The sequence below is a fragment of the Anopheles aquasalis genome, chromosome 2, assembly GCF_943734665.1.
Source record: "Anopheles aquasalis chromosome 2, idAnoAquaMG_Q_19, whole genome shotgun sequence".
Lineage (NCBI taxonomy): Eukaryota > Metazoa > Arthropoda > Insecta > Diptera > Culicidae > Anopheles > Anopheles aquasalis.
Window position 1 is genome coordinate 67019091 of NC_064877.1, and position 19193 is coordinate 67038283.

General features: G+C 48.3%; 5 protein-coding genes across 5 annotated transcripts; 3 read left to right on the forward strand and 2 right to left on the reverse strand.

Annotated features, from left to right (window-relative positions):
• Positions 1-2684: 2684 nt before the first annotated feature.
• On the forward strand, positions 2685-3080 carry LOC126569186 (vitelline membrane protein Vm26Ab-like). The gene has a single exon (XM_050226110.1). The coding sequence runs from the start codon at positions 2733-2735 to the stop codon at positions 3078-3080; it is 348 nt and encodes a 115-aa protein (XP_050082067.1). The 5' UTR covers positions 2685-2732.
• A 6746-nt stretch (positions 3081-9826) lies between these two features.
• Positions 9827-10655, reverse strand: LOC126581675 (ATPase inhibitor mai-2, mitochondrial-like). Its single transcript, XM_050245490.1, has 3 exons — positions 10488-10655; positions 10137-10272; positions 9827-10066 (listed from the first exon to the last, which is right to left on the reverse strand). Exons 1-3 carry the CDS (start codon positions 10535-10537, stop codon positions 9935-9937), a joined length of 318 nt encoding a protein of 105 aa, XP_050101447.1. The 5' UTR covers positions 10538-10655; the 3' UTR covers positions 9827-9934.
• Positions 10656-10906: 251 nt separating this feature from the next.
• On the forward strand, positions 10907-12350 carry LOC126581673 (ribosome biogenesis protein NOP53). The gene has a single exon (XM_050245489.1). The coding sequence runs from the start codon at positions 10989-10991 to the stop codon at positions 12228-12230; it is 1242 nt and encodes a 413-aa protein (XP_050101446.1). The 5' UTR covers positions 10907-10988; the 3' UTR covers positions 12231-12350.
• A 38-nt stretch (positions 12351-12388) lies between these two features.
• Positions 12389-15304, reverse strand: LOC126581672 (nucleolar transcription factor 1-like). Its single transcript, XM_050245488.1, has 7 exons — positions 14945-15304; positions 14399-14868; positions 14208-14326; positions 13205-14137; positions 13059-13121; positions 12905-12988; positions 12389-12830 (listed from the first exon to the last, which is right to left on the reverse strand). Exons 1-7 carry the CDS (start codon positions 15018-15020, stop codon positions 12500-12502), a joined length of 2076 nt encoding a protein of 691 aa, XP_050101445.1. The 5' UTR covers positions 15021-15304; the 3' UTR covers positions 12389-12499.
• Positions 15305-16466: 1162 nt separating this feature from the next.
• LOC126580807 (uncharacterized) lies at positions 16467-18069 on the forward strand. Its single transcript, XM_050244071.1, has 2 exons — positions 16467-16592; positions 16676-18069. The coding sequence occupies exons 1-2, from the start codon at positions 16575-16577 to the stop codon at positions 17933-17935; spliced, it is 1278 nt and encodes a 425-aa protein (XP_050100028.1). The 5' UTR covers positions 16467-16574; the 3' UTR covers positions 17936-18069.
• The last annotated feature ends 1124 nt before the right edge of the window (positions 18070-19193 follow it).

A 19193-nucleotide genomic window follows, 5' to 3' on the forward strand; every position in this document is an offset into this window, starting at 1 on the left:
TAAAGTACCTAAAATGTTCTAGTGAATGAATTGGCAACATAGCGACACTGTCTGGAAGGAAGCGTAGGTTCTACCTGGATTTGTTACCAGCAGAAGCGGAATTGCTTCTAAGAAAAGAACACGTTTCGGCTACTTGTTGTTATGAGATAAGCTAAAGAGGGCCTTTTGCTTCATTCAACTGAAAGCAACGCGACAAGCGAGCGCGTTCTTATGCATTTCATTCATTGTTCCAAAAATACCTCAGCACCACCATCTTCCCTGTTGCCATCGTTACCCGTACACACTTACCACTTGTTGCCACGGCCTACGATGATATCGTCCACACACTACCCATACACACGTACACAGCATGCGGGGGAGGATCGTTCAATGGATTCTAGATCCTTCGGCTGCTAATCTACACCAACCGTACACTGTTGTCACCGATCGCGGGCACAAGAACACACTCGTCGCAAACACACGCGATGATCACTCTACACCAACATACGCTAGACTCATTTAGCTTCTAATTCATTCGCAAACTGACCGGCCTCTTGTTTTGCGCAACGTACACAACAACAACGGCCCCCCTACACACAACGCAAATTCGGCGAAACGTTTTGGATCGTTTCTTAACTTCCGCACAGTGATTGCTCGCCGGAAACGGATGCAATGGATTATACGCTTGGACTTGAACTTAGCACCTTTTTCGCCGAACGCGTCGAAGTTTTCAAAACTTCCACACCTCACGGCGGAGCGCCAGAGGAAACGAAAACGAAAACAAAAATCACACGCTACCACTGGGCTGCAATTAAAGAGTTACGATACAAACACATACGCCACTAGGCCCGGACAGGCCCCCGAATTCCCTTCGCACGCGTAATTTGCGTCGCACTAAACAAACTCAAGACAAACTATCCGAACAAATTCAATGACTACTGCGTTGGGCAGCACTTGACCACAGCACTTTACGTGTATCCTTAACGACGACGCACTCTAGAATCGGAAAAGTCGAGATCCTTGCTGGTGGTGCTGCTGCTGCTGTTCAGAGGACGCGCATCCGTACGCTTCGAGTGATAACGGCCTTTTCCACGTTTTTCGTCGTCACCATCGGCTCACAAGCTCGCCGCGTGGTTTACACACACACCTGCTCTGTCTCTTTCTCTCCCTCTCTTTCTCTCTAACGCCGCTCTGCGGACGCGCACGCGCACATAGACTCTCGACGAACGAAGGAGCGAGCAAAACAGAACGAAAACGCACGCTTTCGGCAATCGTGGGGCCGATCGAGCGTTATCGAGAGAGGTTATTAAGTAATTGAAAAAGTTCTTTGGTATTTGTTCAAGAAACTAGTTAAAGTTAAATCGAATTGCTTTATATAAAGTTTTGAAGTACCATAACCTTGTTAAATTAGTGATTGATTAATAAAATATAATATTGATGAATATAAAACAGATTATGTAAATATTTCAAGCGCAGTATATTTTATTTTCTTGATATTATTACATGATTATTGTTATTTCGATTCAGATTTGTTCAGATCAATTCGCAAATTCGTAAATCATTATAATGTATTTTGCTTCCTCTTAGGCGCCCTAACAGAGTTCTACTTTCATGCTTTAAATTTGCCATTCTAAGCATTAATTACACAACTATATAATTACCAGCACATTAACCGCACACGATAGAAACCACCGCCTAATGAGTCTTGGGGCCGTGAAAGGTGACAAAGTGTGACAAAAATGATTATTTTAACACGATAAGAAGCGCGATCCCTTGGGAAAGTGGAGAGAACTCGTCAGAATGGCGGAGTAGGAAAGGGATCACATGAACCGCTCGTTTGATTCCTCATTATCATATTGCTACGCATCAGATCTTAACTAATTAGTGAATCAATTTGGTTATGAATCGTTATTGTACACTTTGCCAAGAAGCTGCTGTAGAAACGGTATTGATATTTAGCAAGTGAGAACATTAAACCATAGAACGAAGCATATTTCACATAGCTGCCTTTAATTTTTGCTTGGATACGCATATGACCTTTTTCGCTTTGATTTAATGTAAATGAATCATGTAATTTTCCTTCAACTTCGTTGAAATTGGTTTTGAATCGAAATTACTTCTCAAACAAAAAGAATGTCCTGTACATCGTGTAATAACTGAGTTGATAGAGCATCCATTTTGGTTTAATCTTCTAAAAAATGTTATTTCTTGAACACTGTTCGAATGTTACAAATAATGCCCAAAAACGTCTCAACAACTATCGGTCTATCGCTGCACCAAATTCACGTTCGAGATTAAATTGTGGACCAGTGCCGTTGCCCAATTATCCCTCAAAAATCATTCCACACCCGTGCGTTCCATCTATTGTGCAATGGTTGCTGCAACACGGCCTCACCGACGAAATATGCATCAGAACACGCACCAAACACCTCGTACAGCCCATGTCCTTCAGGTCTGCAGTCTCGCGACCTATAGCTACCCACCAGCCAGCCGCGGTGTCGTCCGTCTACGTACGTGATCAGGTTGGAATGTTAAATTAAACGCTTGGCACTACGGGCCACGGTGACAAACCCGCCAATGACCGCGATATGCGATCGACTACCAGTGGGGACCATGATAGTCCCCACCCGCTACGCGTTACGATCAGCTCGATCCCAGTATAAATGTTGCCACCGATCGCTACCAACAGCACAGTACAACCGTTTCCCAGCTCCAGCACAGCAAACCTACCCAAAAACCAAAACCATCTCAAAATGTTCGCCAAAGTGATCTGCTTCGTCGCTATTGCCGTGGCCTGCGCCGCCGGAAAGCCGCTGACGGCCGCTGTTGTTGCCGCTCCGGCCGTTGTGACCGCCCAGAGCTCGCAAGTGATCGCCCGGAACTACAACGGTATTGCTGCGGCCTATACTGCTCCGATTGCTGCGGCTTACACTGCTCCGATCGCGGCTGCTTACACCGCTCCAGTTGCTGCCGCTTACACTGCCCCGGTTGCTGCTGCCTACAGTGCCCCGCTGGCTGCTGCCTACAGTGCCCCACTGGCGGCCGCCTACACTGCATCGCCTTACTCTGCCTACGCTCCTTACTATCCTTATGTGCTGTAAACCGGACTCCCTTGTAAGATCCTCGATGTTGATTTTTTAACAATAATGACAACCAGCTCTTGAGCAACGCAAACCCTCTACTGAGTCATTACTTCTTGACGACGGTCATTAAGGAACGAATGAAAGAAAGGATAGTCCACCAAACGGTCGCAAACCGACACGGTCGTCATTCTTCGCTTTGTCACCGTTTCATGATCCCTTTGAAGTACTAACATGGCCTCATTTCTAATGGCCCATTCAGTGAAAGATTTAGATCTTCCGGAGAGTACATAGAATCGCTCAGAAGAATCACTTTCATTGAATCGATTTGAGTCTTTATAGTGCCCAGAAGGAGGGAAGCAATGGTCGTCCTTGTCATCGTCGAGTGGTCAATCGGTAAGCCTCCCAGTACAGCGGGTGTCACGTTGTGTGCTGGTTGAAGGTGAAACACCGCCGAGTAAGTGTTTTACAGCCTTATCGCAAGAAGCACATTACAGAAGCTGCCAACTGTAACAGTAAGAACACTAGGAGTAGGTAGATGCAAATGACTTCATAGAATTGATGCAATCGGTTGTACGCACATGACGTCAAGTTCTGCGAAGAAATCTAGAGCAAACGAAGCCTCATCACAGCGAAAAGGGATGCGGTTTCGATTTGCATGATGAAACACGCGGAATGTTGAGACGTTCGTGAACCTCCGAATTACCTTCATCATTATCGAGCATTCAGCCCGCCTCCGATCGGTTCGGGTTCATCGATTATGCAAAGAATGGCTTTCTGAAGGCATCGATCATCAATTCAGTCAGCATCTCGAGAACCGAACAGGAATGCTAGAAGTTATTTCTCCATCTTCACACTCAACTCCACTCATCATCGGCCGAAGGTCATCCTCTCCTAGAAAATGCTTCCAATTGACGTTCTGTCCGCCTCGATACCTTAGCTCAGTTTCCGTTTCTACCGACTGTTGGTTGACTGCCTCTGCTAGACTGCCAAGATGCTGCACAGGACATTCCTGTCAGTGGCATGCCGGTGGAGAAACAGAGAATGGAAAACTGTGCTCCTTCGCATCCTTACACGCTCGGTTGCCTGGAATGAATAGCTGAGCCGAGCTGAACGGATGGCCCAAAGAAATGCCAACAATTCTCATATTTAATATTCATATACCCCATAATTATGCACGGTACGTTCCCAGAGCTCGGGTTTTATAGAATGTGCGCCACCGACGGTGATATCGACACATCGGAACCGGTCGGTCCACCCGAAAGGGGTATTATGCTCCATCATCACCACTTTCTCTGCCATCATCTATCCAGCCAGGGTGGATGTACGTGGTTGACTGAGCAAAGGATCCACGGTGAAATGCGTGGCCGCTTTGCCAGCAGTTTGTAATCGTTTCGGCGTAAAGCTTGACTCCGGGGAGCGGAAAGAATAGAAATGCCATTCTCCAATGGTGCCCTCCACCCACTTCCACCCCACCAGGCCACTGATCCTTTCCGACGCGATTTGATGCGAATGATGCCGGATGTCCTTCGCCGTTTGCACCTACCATCACCACCTGCCAGGATGCCGTGCCCAGAATGTCCACAGCATCGATGCTGTGGCTCTTCCCTGTGCTGTGATGCTGGTCAGGTACGTTCGCGAACGTGAAGCGAACAGCACACAAAACCAATAAGCCATTCCAGCAGCGACCGGACCGCACCGGCATACTCTCCACCTTCAGCCATTCCAGCGCTGTGGTGGCGTAAAGCGAGAAAGAAAGCGGAGCTCGCAATGAGTGCAAAAGTTCAGTCTGGCAAAAATGGTGCAAACACGGAATTGGAGTACTTGGAACTAAACCAGAACGACATAATAGGTGACGACGAAGTCATCGGATGGCTAGGGGTTTCCCGCGATAGCAGTGTGCTCTCGCTGTCGGTTTATAATTGCACCAACTTATTGCGAGGACATTGTGGAGAGCTGAAGCATCTTGATGGTCTCGCAGGATCCCAGGAGAGTCCCGAGTGGTGCGGTGGTTCTTCTAGATTCCTGGGAAGCCACACTGGGAGTGGTTCGTTTGGGGCAAAGTTTGTAAAAACTATTTTAACCTATTCATTTATAGCACTGCTGTAGCGCTAAGGAAAGTAACTAACGATAGCGTTAAAGAAAGCAATGTTTTAAATTAAATTAAAGTGAAATTTTGACGCACACTTTTGGCAAATGTGTAACCAATTCCAGAAGCGAGGAAAAAATTTTAAAATTCTTTGAAAATTCATGAAAAAAGTAGCAAAAACCCTCAGTTCGTTCACTGTTACAAATTATAGAAGGTCCTTACGTGTCAATAGCGTCACAATGCTATTACGAAACCATTTAAAACCATATCCTTTGGCGGTTAGGAAGGGAACGACGAACCAGAAGTGATGATACGTTCACGCGTCTGCATTCATCCATCATTAAACCGAGTCGCGGTCGCCACGGGTCGCCGGTGCCAGTGCACGTTTCCTTCCTTCCATCCGGCAAATCCTGGAAGAAAGCTCACAAAAGCGGTACCGACTCCAGACGTCGGCCAAATACCATTTTAAAAATGGCACGTCGGAACAATGTATCGAAGTGAATGTGTTCCAGGAGTTCCCGAGACGACCGGGTAAGCACGGCCGCGTGCAAAGTACCGGTCGGTCAATGAACCTACGTTCCCTCGGGCCCCGTGGGGATCCTTTGCGCGATGTCCCGATTCAGCCATTTATCAGTCTGGTCAGAAGGAAGCGCTAGGCGCGATAAATGAGGGAAGGGCACGTCCTCTGGAGGATGAGGGCGAAGGCTTGGACTTAATTGGGGAAAGCGAAACCAACTTATGGCCACGGCAGCCGGTTCCGGTCTATGGTCGCATGAGTGATGACCAGCCCAGCCTACCGCTCAATTGAGGTGGACACCCGGAGTGAGAGCATTTTTTAATAACAAAGGGAACGACCAAAGGACTCTCGAGCCTCTCGCTTGAGATCCTCCTTGTAGAATCCGAAGCAGCAGCAGCCAGCGGGTCAACGATGTTGCCGGGATGATTGTAATAAATTTACGATTAAATTACAATCAACGAATCGAATTACTGGGAGAAAAGGATATTCGATATCGATTTGACGTTGTTGGCGATCATCGAACTCATAACATACACGCGCAGGCACCCTCGCAAGGACGTCTCAAATTAGGGACACCCCGGCCCGCCCGGACAATTCTACGGGCGCTGACTGACTTGACCGGGTTCGTGACTGTAGACGCCGGTGGCCAGAGCTGTATCCTTACACGCCATACAGACTCGTGTTCGCATTAAATTGGGTCACGCGGGTTCGCGTCCTAACCGGCATCCAGATTTATGCGTTCCCCCTCGTCTCTCGGGTGGATCTGGGTTTTCGGGTTTTTTGTTTGGGGAACGGGTACGGTTTCATGTTGCAGCGTTCGTTAGGGCCAACATTGGCTGCCTACGAGTGGCTACGAGTGGCGTTCTATGCAAAGCCACTAGGTCTACCGAATGACTGCGTCATCGAATCCGAAACTCCTGGAACCGCGTCGAAAGACTAGACGTAGCCGCCTTGCCGGAACGCTGATAGCGCAGCATGGATCATAAAAGACGATTGAAAGAGACGAAAGAGAGAGAAAGAGAGAGTAAAAGGACAGCTATCAGGAACTATAAACATTAGCACACGTACATGCACACATACAGACAGGCACCAACGAAACTTGCCTGTGTACGGCGGTGCGTGTTGCATATCGTTGCCGTGAAGGGTGCAAACGAGATACCGGGTCATCCACTAGATTCGAAGAGGGACAGCCTGGCAAAGGATTTTTTTTCGGGACAATTATGACGTAATCCGGTGAGCGTGTGTGCTGGAGTATGTGCGAGGTTTATTGCATCTCGTAATCGCCTCGGTCGGTCCTACCCGGGGGTGTGTCCTTCGTGGCGTACCGCAGCTCGTGTATGTTCATGTCTGCAAAAATTTACATTTCCATGGTAATGAAGGCACCATTTGTCAATTTAATCACATTCTGGCGAAGAATTGGGAGTGTGTTCGGGGCTTTTTCATTTTTTTTTTCGGGTTTCCTCATAGTTCCATCATCCTATCGGCACCTGAAACAGTTAGAAAATTACACCATGGATAACATCAAGGGAACAAGTTACAGATTGAGGGTACGCAAAATGTGGGCTAGGTACTGATAAAATCTTTCTGATAAATAATTACTATTTTTGCGTTTTATAAATTAGACTATTCTTTATGAAAAGTCTTTTTTTGGCTCGACTGCCTGTTTATTCTTGCGTCGAATCTTGCTGCTGTATTTTCATGATGAATAGACGAAGAACGATAACGTGAATACGGTTTTGCATTTTTCTAAACCATACACCATCATTTGAAAGTGTTTCACCAATACGATTAATACGTTGTGATTTACAAAAAGGCTCCACATACTTGCAGTATTTTGCAGCTCTGGAAACACATTAATGAAAGACCAATTGACATTCTATTGACAGAAAGGATAATGGTTCCGAGGTTGATGTGTTGAAAAGGGCAGCAGGTAAATGATTCTTTTTAATTATCTGCGACCCCTTGAAAGCCACAACGAAAAGGCCGCGGTCCTTCCAATATCCGATGCGGATGGTGGTGCGTCCAACGGTCAGCCGCGTGTTTACGACACGGTGTAATACCTTCGCCTTCGTCCAGTACTTTGTCTCTCGTGACCGCGATAAATTCCTGGTCACGTTTGTCCCCCGTCCGAGCCCTTTGCCAGACGCACCACGAGCTGATGGCTCTATTTGTACATAGTTGAGTGCGCGGTGCTGCACGTGCCACCAGCGAAGGGTAGCCCAACAAACTAGGGAGGATGGTGGAGGAATCAATAAAATGGAAAAGAAGTGAGAAACAAGGACAGGCGCCGGGGTCTGTGGTGCCTAAATGCCATAACCCACTGCTAATGCACGAGAAGGGTGCCCGTCTCCAAGGGTGGATTCTATGCTCGGATTCCCTCCTCGACGCGGGGAGGGTTTGACGATGCTCGGTCGATTACTTAATTTGTTTTATATCGACAAAGTTGATGGAGATGGAGGTATGAGCCCATTCCCATGGTGCTGCGCCGAGTGCTTTCGAGTTCCGAGATTTGGAAGAATAATCATAATTCAAAGCCAATGGTGGTCCTCACAAAGAACCCGAAATTCACGAGGGGAATGTCTAGGATACCGAGCGAGCATTAATGGGGAGAGCGTCAATTCCGGACCGAAAAGGATGTTCTCCTCGGTGCGACACATTCGCACAAGCACAAGCATTTCACGGCTGGAAAGGGAGGAAATTGCAATTTACTTCTCCGCCAGGATGTACCACTAGCACCAAGGCTGCTGGCTCCTAGCCGCAGCGTGCAATGCGAGCATGTGGGCCGACATACATCGAGATGCGGGATGCGGTAGCGACGCAACAGGCGCGTTATTTAAATACCATCGCATACTTGACATAATTTCCTCACATGCGGTCTAGTGGCTAGAGCAGAGGAACTAGGCAAGTAGTTCTAAGGACATCGACGATGCGTTGGTTTCTTCCTGTCCGGTTGAAGGAAGTTGAACACATTATCTTCCCCGGTGGCCTTGTTAGCGAACGTGCGTTGGTCATTGCTTGTGAGCAGCCGTATGTGCAGTGTGTCCTTGTCCGCTCGCACTCAAATGTCCAGTTTAAATTTGTTTTGCCTCTTTTCTTGAGCACATGCAGTACACTCTTTTTAACGTCTAACTACCCATCGCGTCGATATTTTATGGATCAACTAAACTCATTCTTATAGAAGGAATGGAAACGCTACAGGCATAGCTGCAGGACATGGTACTCCATTTCGTTAAACGTGGATGCATCCAAATCTTTAAGTAACATGGCCTACGCTGGTGTTGATTGTTGAGCCTGTTGAGCTGTTGAAGCGTTATCCGTTAACAGTAACAGCGCATTTCGAATCTAGTGGGCTAGGTTCCATCATCGCAATTATAGGAGGTTTTGCCAAAAAAGCCAGGCCTGAAGGACATCGTTAAAGAGGAAATTCAAACACACGTACAGCAGTGGCACTGGCGTACAAATTTTAATTAATGCCACGCTGTGACCGGAATGGTGATGGTTTACGTCACGGCAATGGTGGGCCAAAAGATGTTATCGGGTTGCGACAGCGAGACAGCCGCGACAAACCGCTCGGCAGCACACCCTTTCCGAGGGTTTCCCGAGGGAATCTGTTCGTCGGCGTGCCCGGCAGTGTTTGGTCAGTTTTTGGGACCGCTACATAGCAGTGGCAGGTAATTAATTTGTCGCTAACTCATCGTTCAACCCCCAGCGGAAGAAGCCTTTAATGCGTTTTCCGCGGCCGTACACCTCGTGGTCTACCACGAGAACGATGTTGCGGCGCCCGCAAAGTGATCAACACACGATCACCGACAACCGGGCCAGTGTTGAGGTGTTAGTATTCCGATTGTTATCAAGGTTAATTAAAAATTCATGCCTGGTAAGGCATGATAGCGTCCGCTGGGATCGTGTAGGGAGGGCACGCCAACATCGACGACTCAACAAAATAACAAGCAGTCCCGCTTCTAGGCAACTATTTATAATTTTGTCATCCGATGCTGCCCGGTGATATGCATGGTTGATCATAACTTCGTGCACCTACCGATGAGCATTGATCTCGCGTAGCTGCAGTCGCATTGCCTAACATTGCGCCAAAGTGATCTCATGCTACGGAAATAGCACAGTCATCATCGATTAAATCTGTTGCTGCTGACAACAAGAGAGAATGCATACGAGTGGTACGATTTATTCTAATAATCATCGGCTCTGTGTGTGCTGCCGACAAAAATGCCGCCACCAAAAAAAAGACTAACGAGCCTCCGCTCCCTCCGCTTACTTCTTCTTCAGCTCCTCAATGGCTTGCTTGTGGCGGGCGATCGCATCCTCGTGATGCTTGATCGATTCGGAGTGGAAATCTTCGTGGTTGATCACCTTCTGCTTCAGCTTTGCCAGCTGCTCTTGACGCTACAATCGAATGGGAAACCAATAATTAGCGCCTTTGCCTATATAAGCCACCACCAGTGCAGCAACGTACCTGTTTGTAGAAATATTCCTCTTCGTGAGCGACCTCCATCTTACCGAAGGAACCACCGGCGTCACGGATCGATCCACCACCGCCACCGCCCTTACCGGCACCGCTGCCCATCTCACCGCCGCTCATGCGAGCCAGTCTACGGGGACAGAGGGAAGAAGCATAATAAGAAAGTTAACATTCTTCCAGTCCGGATCAATCATTATCTGGACTGTGCGCGGAGCACTGATAAGATACACGGTCGATGTCCCCTTGCTTAACGGAACGTGCGATGGCGGAGTGGCCAGTCGTTGCTGACCCCAAAATCTCGGAGCCCCTTCGTACCGGCCAATAATGCATTTCACTCATTCTTACCTCATTCCACTTGGGATAATCCATGTTGTAGTTTTGCGCAATGATTGCATCTTTCTTCGGGGTTCTTCGGCACGATAAACGAAAGTAAAACAGAAAGTTAAACGCACAGCAGAGGGACAATTACAAAACTGAAAGTCACGAAAAATGCAACTCGGCTTGAAAAATGGCCGGCTGTTTTGGTAAATAAACGACTACACGAGCTGCGCTTGTAGCGGCAGTTTGAGTAGCTCAATTTGAGCAAAAACTGCAAAATCTATCGAAGCATCTGAAATCATGAAAAATGTGTTTTGAAAGGCATTAACAGACACGATTTCCTGTAAAAATAATGTGAAAACTTTTGGAAAAACTTCGGAAAATCGGTTAGAGCACGGAAACTAGCCCCAAAACGGACAGCCTCTAATTTTGCTGCTCAGGCAAAGTGTGTGTGTGTGCCTTTGTTGTTTTGGTTAAGGTTCGAAACCTCGTGCGTTTGCGGTGTAAAAACGATTCCACGGTTCCACGATGAAAAAACACGTTTCCCGCAAGTTAAAATCGTCGTGGCGCAAGCACATCGATACGAGTGAAATCGATTCCTTCCTGGAGCAACAGCGACAGGACGAACGCATCGCACCGAACGCAGACCAGCCGGACAATGAGTTGTTTAGCGAGGAGAGGAAACCGGGTAAACCGAAGACGACCTTGCGGGAGCTACGCCGTAAGCAGTTCAGCGAAACACCGAAATCGCTGTTGCCCTTAAAAAATACGTCGCAGGTCCGCGATCCGATCGTGAAGCGAAATGTAAAGCAGAGCAGCAGCAGCAGCAGCATTCCGGCCAAGCAGGGAGGTGGCACTTTTCGGCCGCAACGTAAACGACCTCTCTGCCGCAAGAATGTTTGCGATGTGACGATGCAGGAAGACATGTGGAACGATGAAAGTGGCGGCGTGCCCAAGTCGCTGCAATCCGAGTGGATTGGCAAGGAGCAGGTACTGCACACACTCCGGCACTCTGGCAAACCGCTAGTGAAGCAACCGGGCAAGATCGTAATAGGAAAGGAGAAGGCTGCGGCCTCCAATCTGCCTCATCAAGGCATCAGCTACAATCCACCGATCGACGATTACCTAGAGCTGAAGAACAAGGCGGTGGAAGAGGAGCGAAGTATTCGCAAACGGCAGGCACACTTTGATCGGGTGGTCACGAATATGTTTGCGAAGGAAGAACCGGCCGAGCGGAGGGCAAGGCAGTTCAAGGAGCTGACCGAAGGTTTGATTGAAGCACAGGACCCCGACTCGGACGCGGAGCAGGATGAAGGCACTGAGGGGAACAGCGAATCCATTAAAGGAAAGCGCAAGACCATCAAGGCGCGCAAATCGGTGAACAAGCGCCGGACGCAGTTCCAAGAGGCACGCGAACGGTACCAGCTAAAGATGGAGCTAAAAAAGATGATGGAAATCAATCGGCTTACCGAGATCACCAACGAAGTGCAGAACGCAGAAGCGAAGCTGGCGGTTAAAAAGCTAAAGGCTGCAAAGAAGCAAGCGGCGGCCGCAACTGAAACGTTGCCGATAGACTTTATTGAGCCGGAGAGGCTTTCCGGAAATCTTCGAACGATTCAGCCGAACAGGGATTTGATTGCCACGGGGCTGCCTAAGCTCCGCCAGGCCAGCGTCATCAAGAAGAGCCGCGCAGAGGTGCAACGCAAGAAGAGCCGCTCGCTCAAGAAAGTGCGTTACGTACGTCGATCACACAAGGAGGCGGACGATTGAGTTTTGTGGAGAATCATTTAAAAGCAAAGTATATGGCGATATATTAGCTAACATTGTATGGCGAGCAGATGATAATGTATGTTTATAAAAAAAAAGTTAATAAAAATTGGTACAAAGTCAGTCAAAGTTGGTACAATTTATGTAACAGTTCCATGAAGTCTATTTTATCATTTCTTTATTTCAAATTGTTTCAGTTAGCCTTACGCCTACCAACGTATGGTGTTTAAAAAAAAAAGATAGGTCCGTATTATTTCACTTCAATCTTCGTCCTAGTCCTCACTTTCGTCGCTGCTGCTGGTTAAGACATCCTGGGTGGTTCCGATAGCGGTCAATTCGCCACTCGCGTCGTCGTCCTCGCTGTCATCCTCTTCGGCGCTTTCCTCCTCCTTTTTCGCTTCAATTTTCTTCAAGTACTTTTCAATCTGGTTCTTGGGCAAGGTTTTGAAGAACGCTCCCAGCTCCAGCACGTACCGCTTGTGGGCAGCTTTCAGTTCACGCTTCATTTCCTTCCGTCGGTTTTTGGACAAGTTTTTGAACGCTTCCTCCGCCTTGCTCCGCTTACCGGAGTAATGCTCCTGAATGAAGTATTGCAACAGTTTTCTGGAAGAACCAAAATAAACCATTTATCCAACAGAACGGACAACAGGCAAGCGTTTGGAGCAGAGTTTACGTACTTCGGAGGGGCGCGTGGCTCATTCCCGACGAATGGTGTCGTTTGCTTTTTCTTCCCCGTGCCGCTAACCGAACTCTCGCGATCGCTGAAAACAGAAGCGGAACCATTAGAAGAAAGTTAGGGCAATTGATTTACGCCGATCATTAAATACATACTCTTTTTTAGAGGATGGCGGAACTGGTTCCGGTTGGGGTTTGGATTTCGAGTGGTTTTTCTCTCTTTAAAATTAATTACAATGAAAAGATCGAGAATTAGTCCTAGTAAACACAATCCATCAAGCGCGCTGACTGGATATACTCACCTCACAGGCGATGGCTGTGAGCCTGCGACAGCAGCCGTCTCGTCTGTCTTTTTCTGCTTTTTCTTGGCCACTTGAACGCTGGCTGCTGTGTCGGGTTCATCGATAATGCCACGCTTGTTACTGCTGGCGGCTGCCTTCACCGGCGACGGACTTTTCAGGATGGACTTCAACGATTTACTGGTAGTAGGAGGAACGGTTGGCGGAGGGCCCATTGCGACAGCCGATGCATCCTTCTTCTTGGATTTGCTTTTTCCCGGTGTATCGAAGTGATTGGTAGTCGATTCGGCTAGTGGATGAGCATCGGCTACCGTATCGTTGACCATCGTGCTGTGTGCTGTTCCGTTTACATTTTCACCTTCTCCTCCCACCTGATACCGTCTTATCTCGTCCTTGTCCAACGCGCTCGCCATGTAACTATCCAGGAACTTTTGGTCCTTGGCACGGTCCCGCTCTGGTTTGGCAGCGAGATACTTTTTAAAATCCTCGATAAACTTGTCGCGCGCCCTCCGGAACTCTAGCTCCAACTCTAAGCGGCGCATCTTCGGTAACGCTTTATATTCCTGGACCTTCAACCTTCGCCACTCTAGATACGTAATCTGCGCGTCCGGTTCGGCGTGCACCCGTACATAGTAGTCACTAACCGACCGTCCGATCGTTTCCGGTTTCCCGATCGCCTTGTCCAGCATTTCCTGTTCTGTTTTAGTTAGGTTCACCGCATCGGCGTCGGGATTCGCGTAAGCTTTGCGGATGTACTTTAGCCGTTGGATCATTTCCAGTTTATTCCATATGTTCTTTAATTCCGGGTGAGAGAGCTTGGGCTCCGTTTCCAGGCGCTCTTTGCAGAACACGCTGAATGGAGTTACCTTCATACCGCGGAGTCTTGCCTTTGATTGATTTTTCTTAACGAGTTGGCTGCTTTCTGGGTGCTCATGACTGTAATGTTATCAACCGGTTAGTTAGTTACAGAGACTGCGGAGACACTGGACCGTGGCTTTATACTAACCGGTACTTCTCCATCTCAATTTGGTATGCTTTTTTCGATTCCGCAGCCATTCGCTCATATTTAGCTTTTTTCTTCTCGGATAGTTGCCCGTAATCCCGAGCGATAATTTTCACCAATTCCTAAAAGAGAGAGGGCAATCAATCGCACGTAGCTATTTGGTAGGACAGCTTGGTCACTGCTAGCGCACTTACCGGTGCGGAAACGGTTTGGTACCGTTGTTGGTAGCTGCTATAGACCTCTTTCATGAAATGGATGTACGACGTAAGTGGGCCTTTCGGTTTGTCCGCACGCAACCTCTTTTTGAGAATCTGTGGGACATCCTCAAGGATTTCCCCTAGAGTGCGGAACTTGCGCACTTTTTTGAGCAAACTGTGCGTCTGCTCCTTGACGCTTTCCGCAGAGTGACCGTCGAAGGCCACCTTATCCCACTCGATCGACTTCAAACGGGCACTGTGCGATCGTTTGTCGTTCTTTGGCAGAACGGTGCGCAGCTGATCGACCAATTTCCCATACTCGGCAACAGACCATATCTCATTATTTCCAATTACAGTCTCTCCTCCTTCTGCTCCCTCTTCGATATCCTCCTCCTCCTCCTCCTCCCCCTCGTCTTCCACATTTTCTTCCTCATAATCGGACGCGTCTTCGTCGTGATCGGAATCAACTGGTGGGGAGAAAAATGCGAGATGCGTTAGTGAAGGGTGGACGACAGCATCTGCGGGTGGGCCTCGCTTGTTTACCTCCTTCAAACTTTTTCGAAAAACCATCGGCGTTGGTACTCCGTTCACATGCCACGGATAGCGACCGTTTACGCATTTTCGCTCTGGATTAATCTACACAAATTGCACCACAGGCCAACCGTTAAACGCTTCCAGGAACGACAGAGATGGGGTTAGGTACACACCGGCGGCTTCCCTCCAAAAGCGCACAAACGGAAAACACGCGAAAATGCAACGTTCACAGCTTCCAACAGGAACAGCCCGGGCTCACCAAACAGTGGCAGGATACCGTAAATTAACAAGAATACCGTCTAGTTTACAATTAACAGATAAAAACGGGAAAATTCGGTGAAATCAGCGCTTGTTTGTGAACCGCGTTTTTGTGACGACACCCATGAACGCAAAGGTCGCTTAGATCTGAAAATGGTCGTATAAATTATAACACCTCGCAAGACGGATAGCGAACACGTATAGGACCAGAATTTTAAAAGGATTCAGCTCCTTTTTTTAAATAAATTGTTCGCGGCTGTGAATTCTTTCCTCATTTGAATAGTGTTTTTACGTCTGGAGAAGATGATGCTTCGAGTAGTATCAATTGATTGTCATTGGTTCATGAGATGAAGAGGAAGGAAACATCTTGAGCCAGAACTAACTCAAATCTGTAGTGCGAGAGCAAATATAGGATCTTCCAGCAATCTTTTGATAATCCCCTACTCGCACGGCTGAGCCACAATATTTCTGGCTGTTTGTTGATGAAACTACGATAAAGATCATGCTTATTACCACCTCATTTTTTATAATGTTTTTTACACGTCAGAGTCGGCATTTTTACAATCCATTATTAGTTGATTAAGCCAGATTTGCTTTTGTCATGACGGCTTCCAGGAACAAAAACGGTTATACCAGCAGGTGCCAGGTTTTTAGAACGAAAAAGCGATATCTCGCGTATTGCGTCTTCTTGGGCGGCAGAGTTTATTTTCTCATCAATCCTTTACGCGGAACTGATGTCATAGGCGTGATATACGGCACGATTCCTTTGCGAATCAAAATTTCCCCGGCCATCGACAATGAACACAGCAGCGAGCGCGTTGTACTGGAAGCTGGTAACGGCGTGTCCATCGCATTACACACGAAAATTGATCATCAATAACGTGCATCACCTCGGCCGCCTCGTGCTCACGTGGAAAGAATAAAGAAGCGCAAGTGCATGAGGATGCATTAGCATAAGTCATCGCGTATTTGTCCGGAGGAATCAGAACGGAGAAACACACATCACACACCATACGCGGCCACTTTCAGTTTCGCTGACTTCGCAGTACTAGCGGGATCCATATGGGCATATACGATGAAGCGAATACTCTCTTCGCCCTCCCACAGGGACCCATTCCAGTATGAGTCTCAGGTTTTGGAATCACCCATTAGAACAAGCGGGCAGAATTCGTGAGATGAGGCTTCTATGAATATGATAATTATACAGCTAGGCGCCCCAGAGCGGTACAATAGCTATGGCAGCATGGACAGGAACGGGCAGGCGGGAGCAACAACAAGGGAGAGAACTGGATGCGATAGTATAAAACCTGCCCGCACCCAGGTGCATCTTGCTCAGAATATCTTTCGTACTAAGCGTGATCATCTAGTGCAAGGCAGCAGAATGCTGAAGTTGCTGTTGGTGAGTAGTTTGTCATAAGGCGGTGTTGCAGCCTCGAGAGGTTTTGTTTTTAAATGGATTTTCCTTTATTTCTATTTTCCCAGGCCATCGCGCTCCTCAGTCAGTCACTGCTCGCCAGTGCGACGCTCTTTAAGAAAAAGATAATCCTTGCTTCCGAGAGTGATGGCCATGGCCATGGTGGTGGTGGTGGCGGTGGATTCTCCTTAGGTGGCGGAGGCTTCAGAATTTCGTTTGGTGGCGGTCTATCCGGTGGTGGCGCTGGAGTAGGCCATGGCGGAAATTATGGGGGCCATTCCGGAGGTTCCGGTTATGGCAATGGTGGCAGTGGTAGTGGTAGTGCTGGTGGTAGCCATGCTTCAAGCAGTGCCTTTGCTAGTGCATCCGCTAGTGCGACCGCTGGAGCTGCTTCTGGCGGAAATGGTGGAGTGTACGGATCACATCAGAGTGCGCCCAGTGGATCAGGAAACGTTGCTGGACACAATGGTGGATACGCTGGAGGATATGGAAGTTATCAACCGGCTCCAGCAGGAGCTGGCGGTGGTAGTGGTTACGGACAAGCCGGAGCTCCTGGCGGTGGACACACTGTTCATCATGCTCCGTCCGAACACCTCACACCTCCCGCTGGAAGCTACCAGGGAGCTGGTGGTTACTCCAACAGCTATGCCAACAGCTACGCTAGTGCCGGTGCTAGCGCTGGAAGTCATGCTGGCGTGCCCAGTGGACCTGCGAATGGCGGAGGAGGATCGTATCAAGGATCGCATCAACAAGGATCACACCAGCAAGGATCGCATCAGCAGGGACCTCAACATCCGGGCGGTCATCATGGCGGTCACGGTGGTGGTGGTTTCACGAAACAGATCACCATAACCAAGCACATCGAGGCACCCCCATCGCCACCAGTGATCGTGGAGAAACCGGTGCCCGTTCCGGTCGATCGACCATACCCGGTGTACATCGAGAAGCAGGTTCCGGTGACGGTGATCAAAGAAGTGCCCGTTGCGAGCGGAGGACACTCAGGACATGGTGGAGCAAACTATGGCAGTGGTGGTGGTGGTGGTAATGGAGGTTATTATGGCCAGCAGGCTGCTGGGGCCAGTGCCAGCGCACATGCCATTGCTCACGCTAGTGCTCAAGCGGGCGGTAGCGCAGGAGGAGCGAGCTACGGTGGACAACCGGGTAGTGGCTACGGTGATGGTGGTAGCGGCGGCTCCGGAGCCGGTGGTCATGGTGGTGGACATGGTGGCCACGGAGGCCACGGTGCAGGAGCGACATTCACAAAGACCATCTCGTTCGAGAAGACCTTCAACAAGCACAAACACTTCTTGCATCACCACGGCTGGTAGAACCCGTGGAAACCATTCCAAACGGTTTCGTTCCGTGCATCGGGGAACGGACCCCCAGCTGGGAGCTGTCGTTCAACAAGCGAGTGTTGTAATACCCCACGAAATGACTAATAAATGTAATTCCTTTTAACGAACCAATATGTGTCCCGTTGTGTTAGTGCGTGCGCTTCCATCTTCACCAGATCGTAAAAGCAATCGGATTGGTTTTGAGGTGATGTTTTGCTGCAATCCGCAGATCTGCAGCGAAGTGAGTGAGAAGAAGGGTCCACGAAGATCGCCGGATGCAGCGAACCAGTTCACAGACACAGGTTTTATGAATGAAACGCCGCGCCGTTGACCGAATGGCAAGGTGTTTCCGGCAGCCTGGAGCCAGTTATTCGTGTCAGTATAAGCAAGGATTTGGTTTTGGTTTTGGTTTGGTTTCTTTTTTTGCATAATTCATTCAACCAAGCTCCTCTCACACAATGGGGACACCCTTTCCTGTGAACAACATTCGGAAGAGACATTCTCGAATAGCCTCAGGCACAGGGTGCGTTCAGGCGCATGTCACCGTGGCTGGGAGGCCGCTGCATAAAATGGAGCAATATACAAATAGCCCCCGGGCAGGACAGAGCGGGTTTCGAGATGGCGCCCCACGAATAAACTAGTTTCCCTATGGACGGAACGATGGTCACGGTTCATTGATTTGAGCGTCCACATTGTAAGACCATCGATACGGTAGCTGATTCCAGTGATTTGGCCACGTGGCTGGGATCATTATTTTATTCAAAGCAACAGCGTAATGCAACGCCAATTTATTGCTGTTTAAAGAATGGTTTTTATTGAGTAATGTTTTAGTGTAACTTGGTACTTATTTAAGTAGAGTAATAAATGCAACAAATGCTCACTGTTATAACCGTTTCTTCTTATGCAATATACGCTTTCACTGCACAATAATGCACAATATACTTTATCAAGGCTTTATTGTCGTTATCGCTTGCTTTTTGAGAGAAATCCTTTTGAAAAAATCAAATCATTGATGAAACTCTGCTTAAAATATGCTTAAATCTCTGTAAAATGATCAAACAAACGATCTGAACGATCTATCCATCACAATTCAATCGCAAGAGCTGCTCGCCACGCTGATCTATTTGCGTGCTAAACGGATGCTAAATGAAGCCATCAAACGGACGGTCGACGACGATGATTAACCATTTACGGTTCGGACATCTCATTCCAACGCTACCGCCAGCTACTGTTTGCTACTGGCAGCATACCA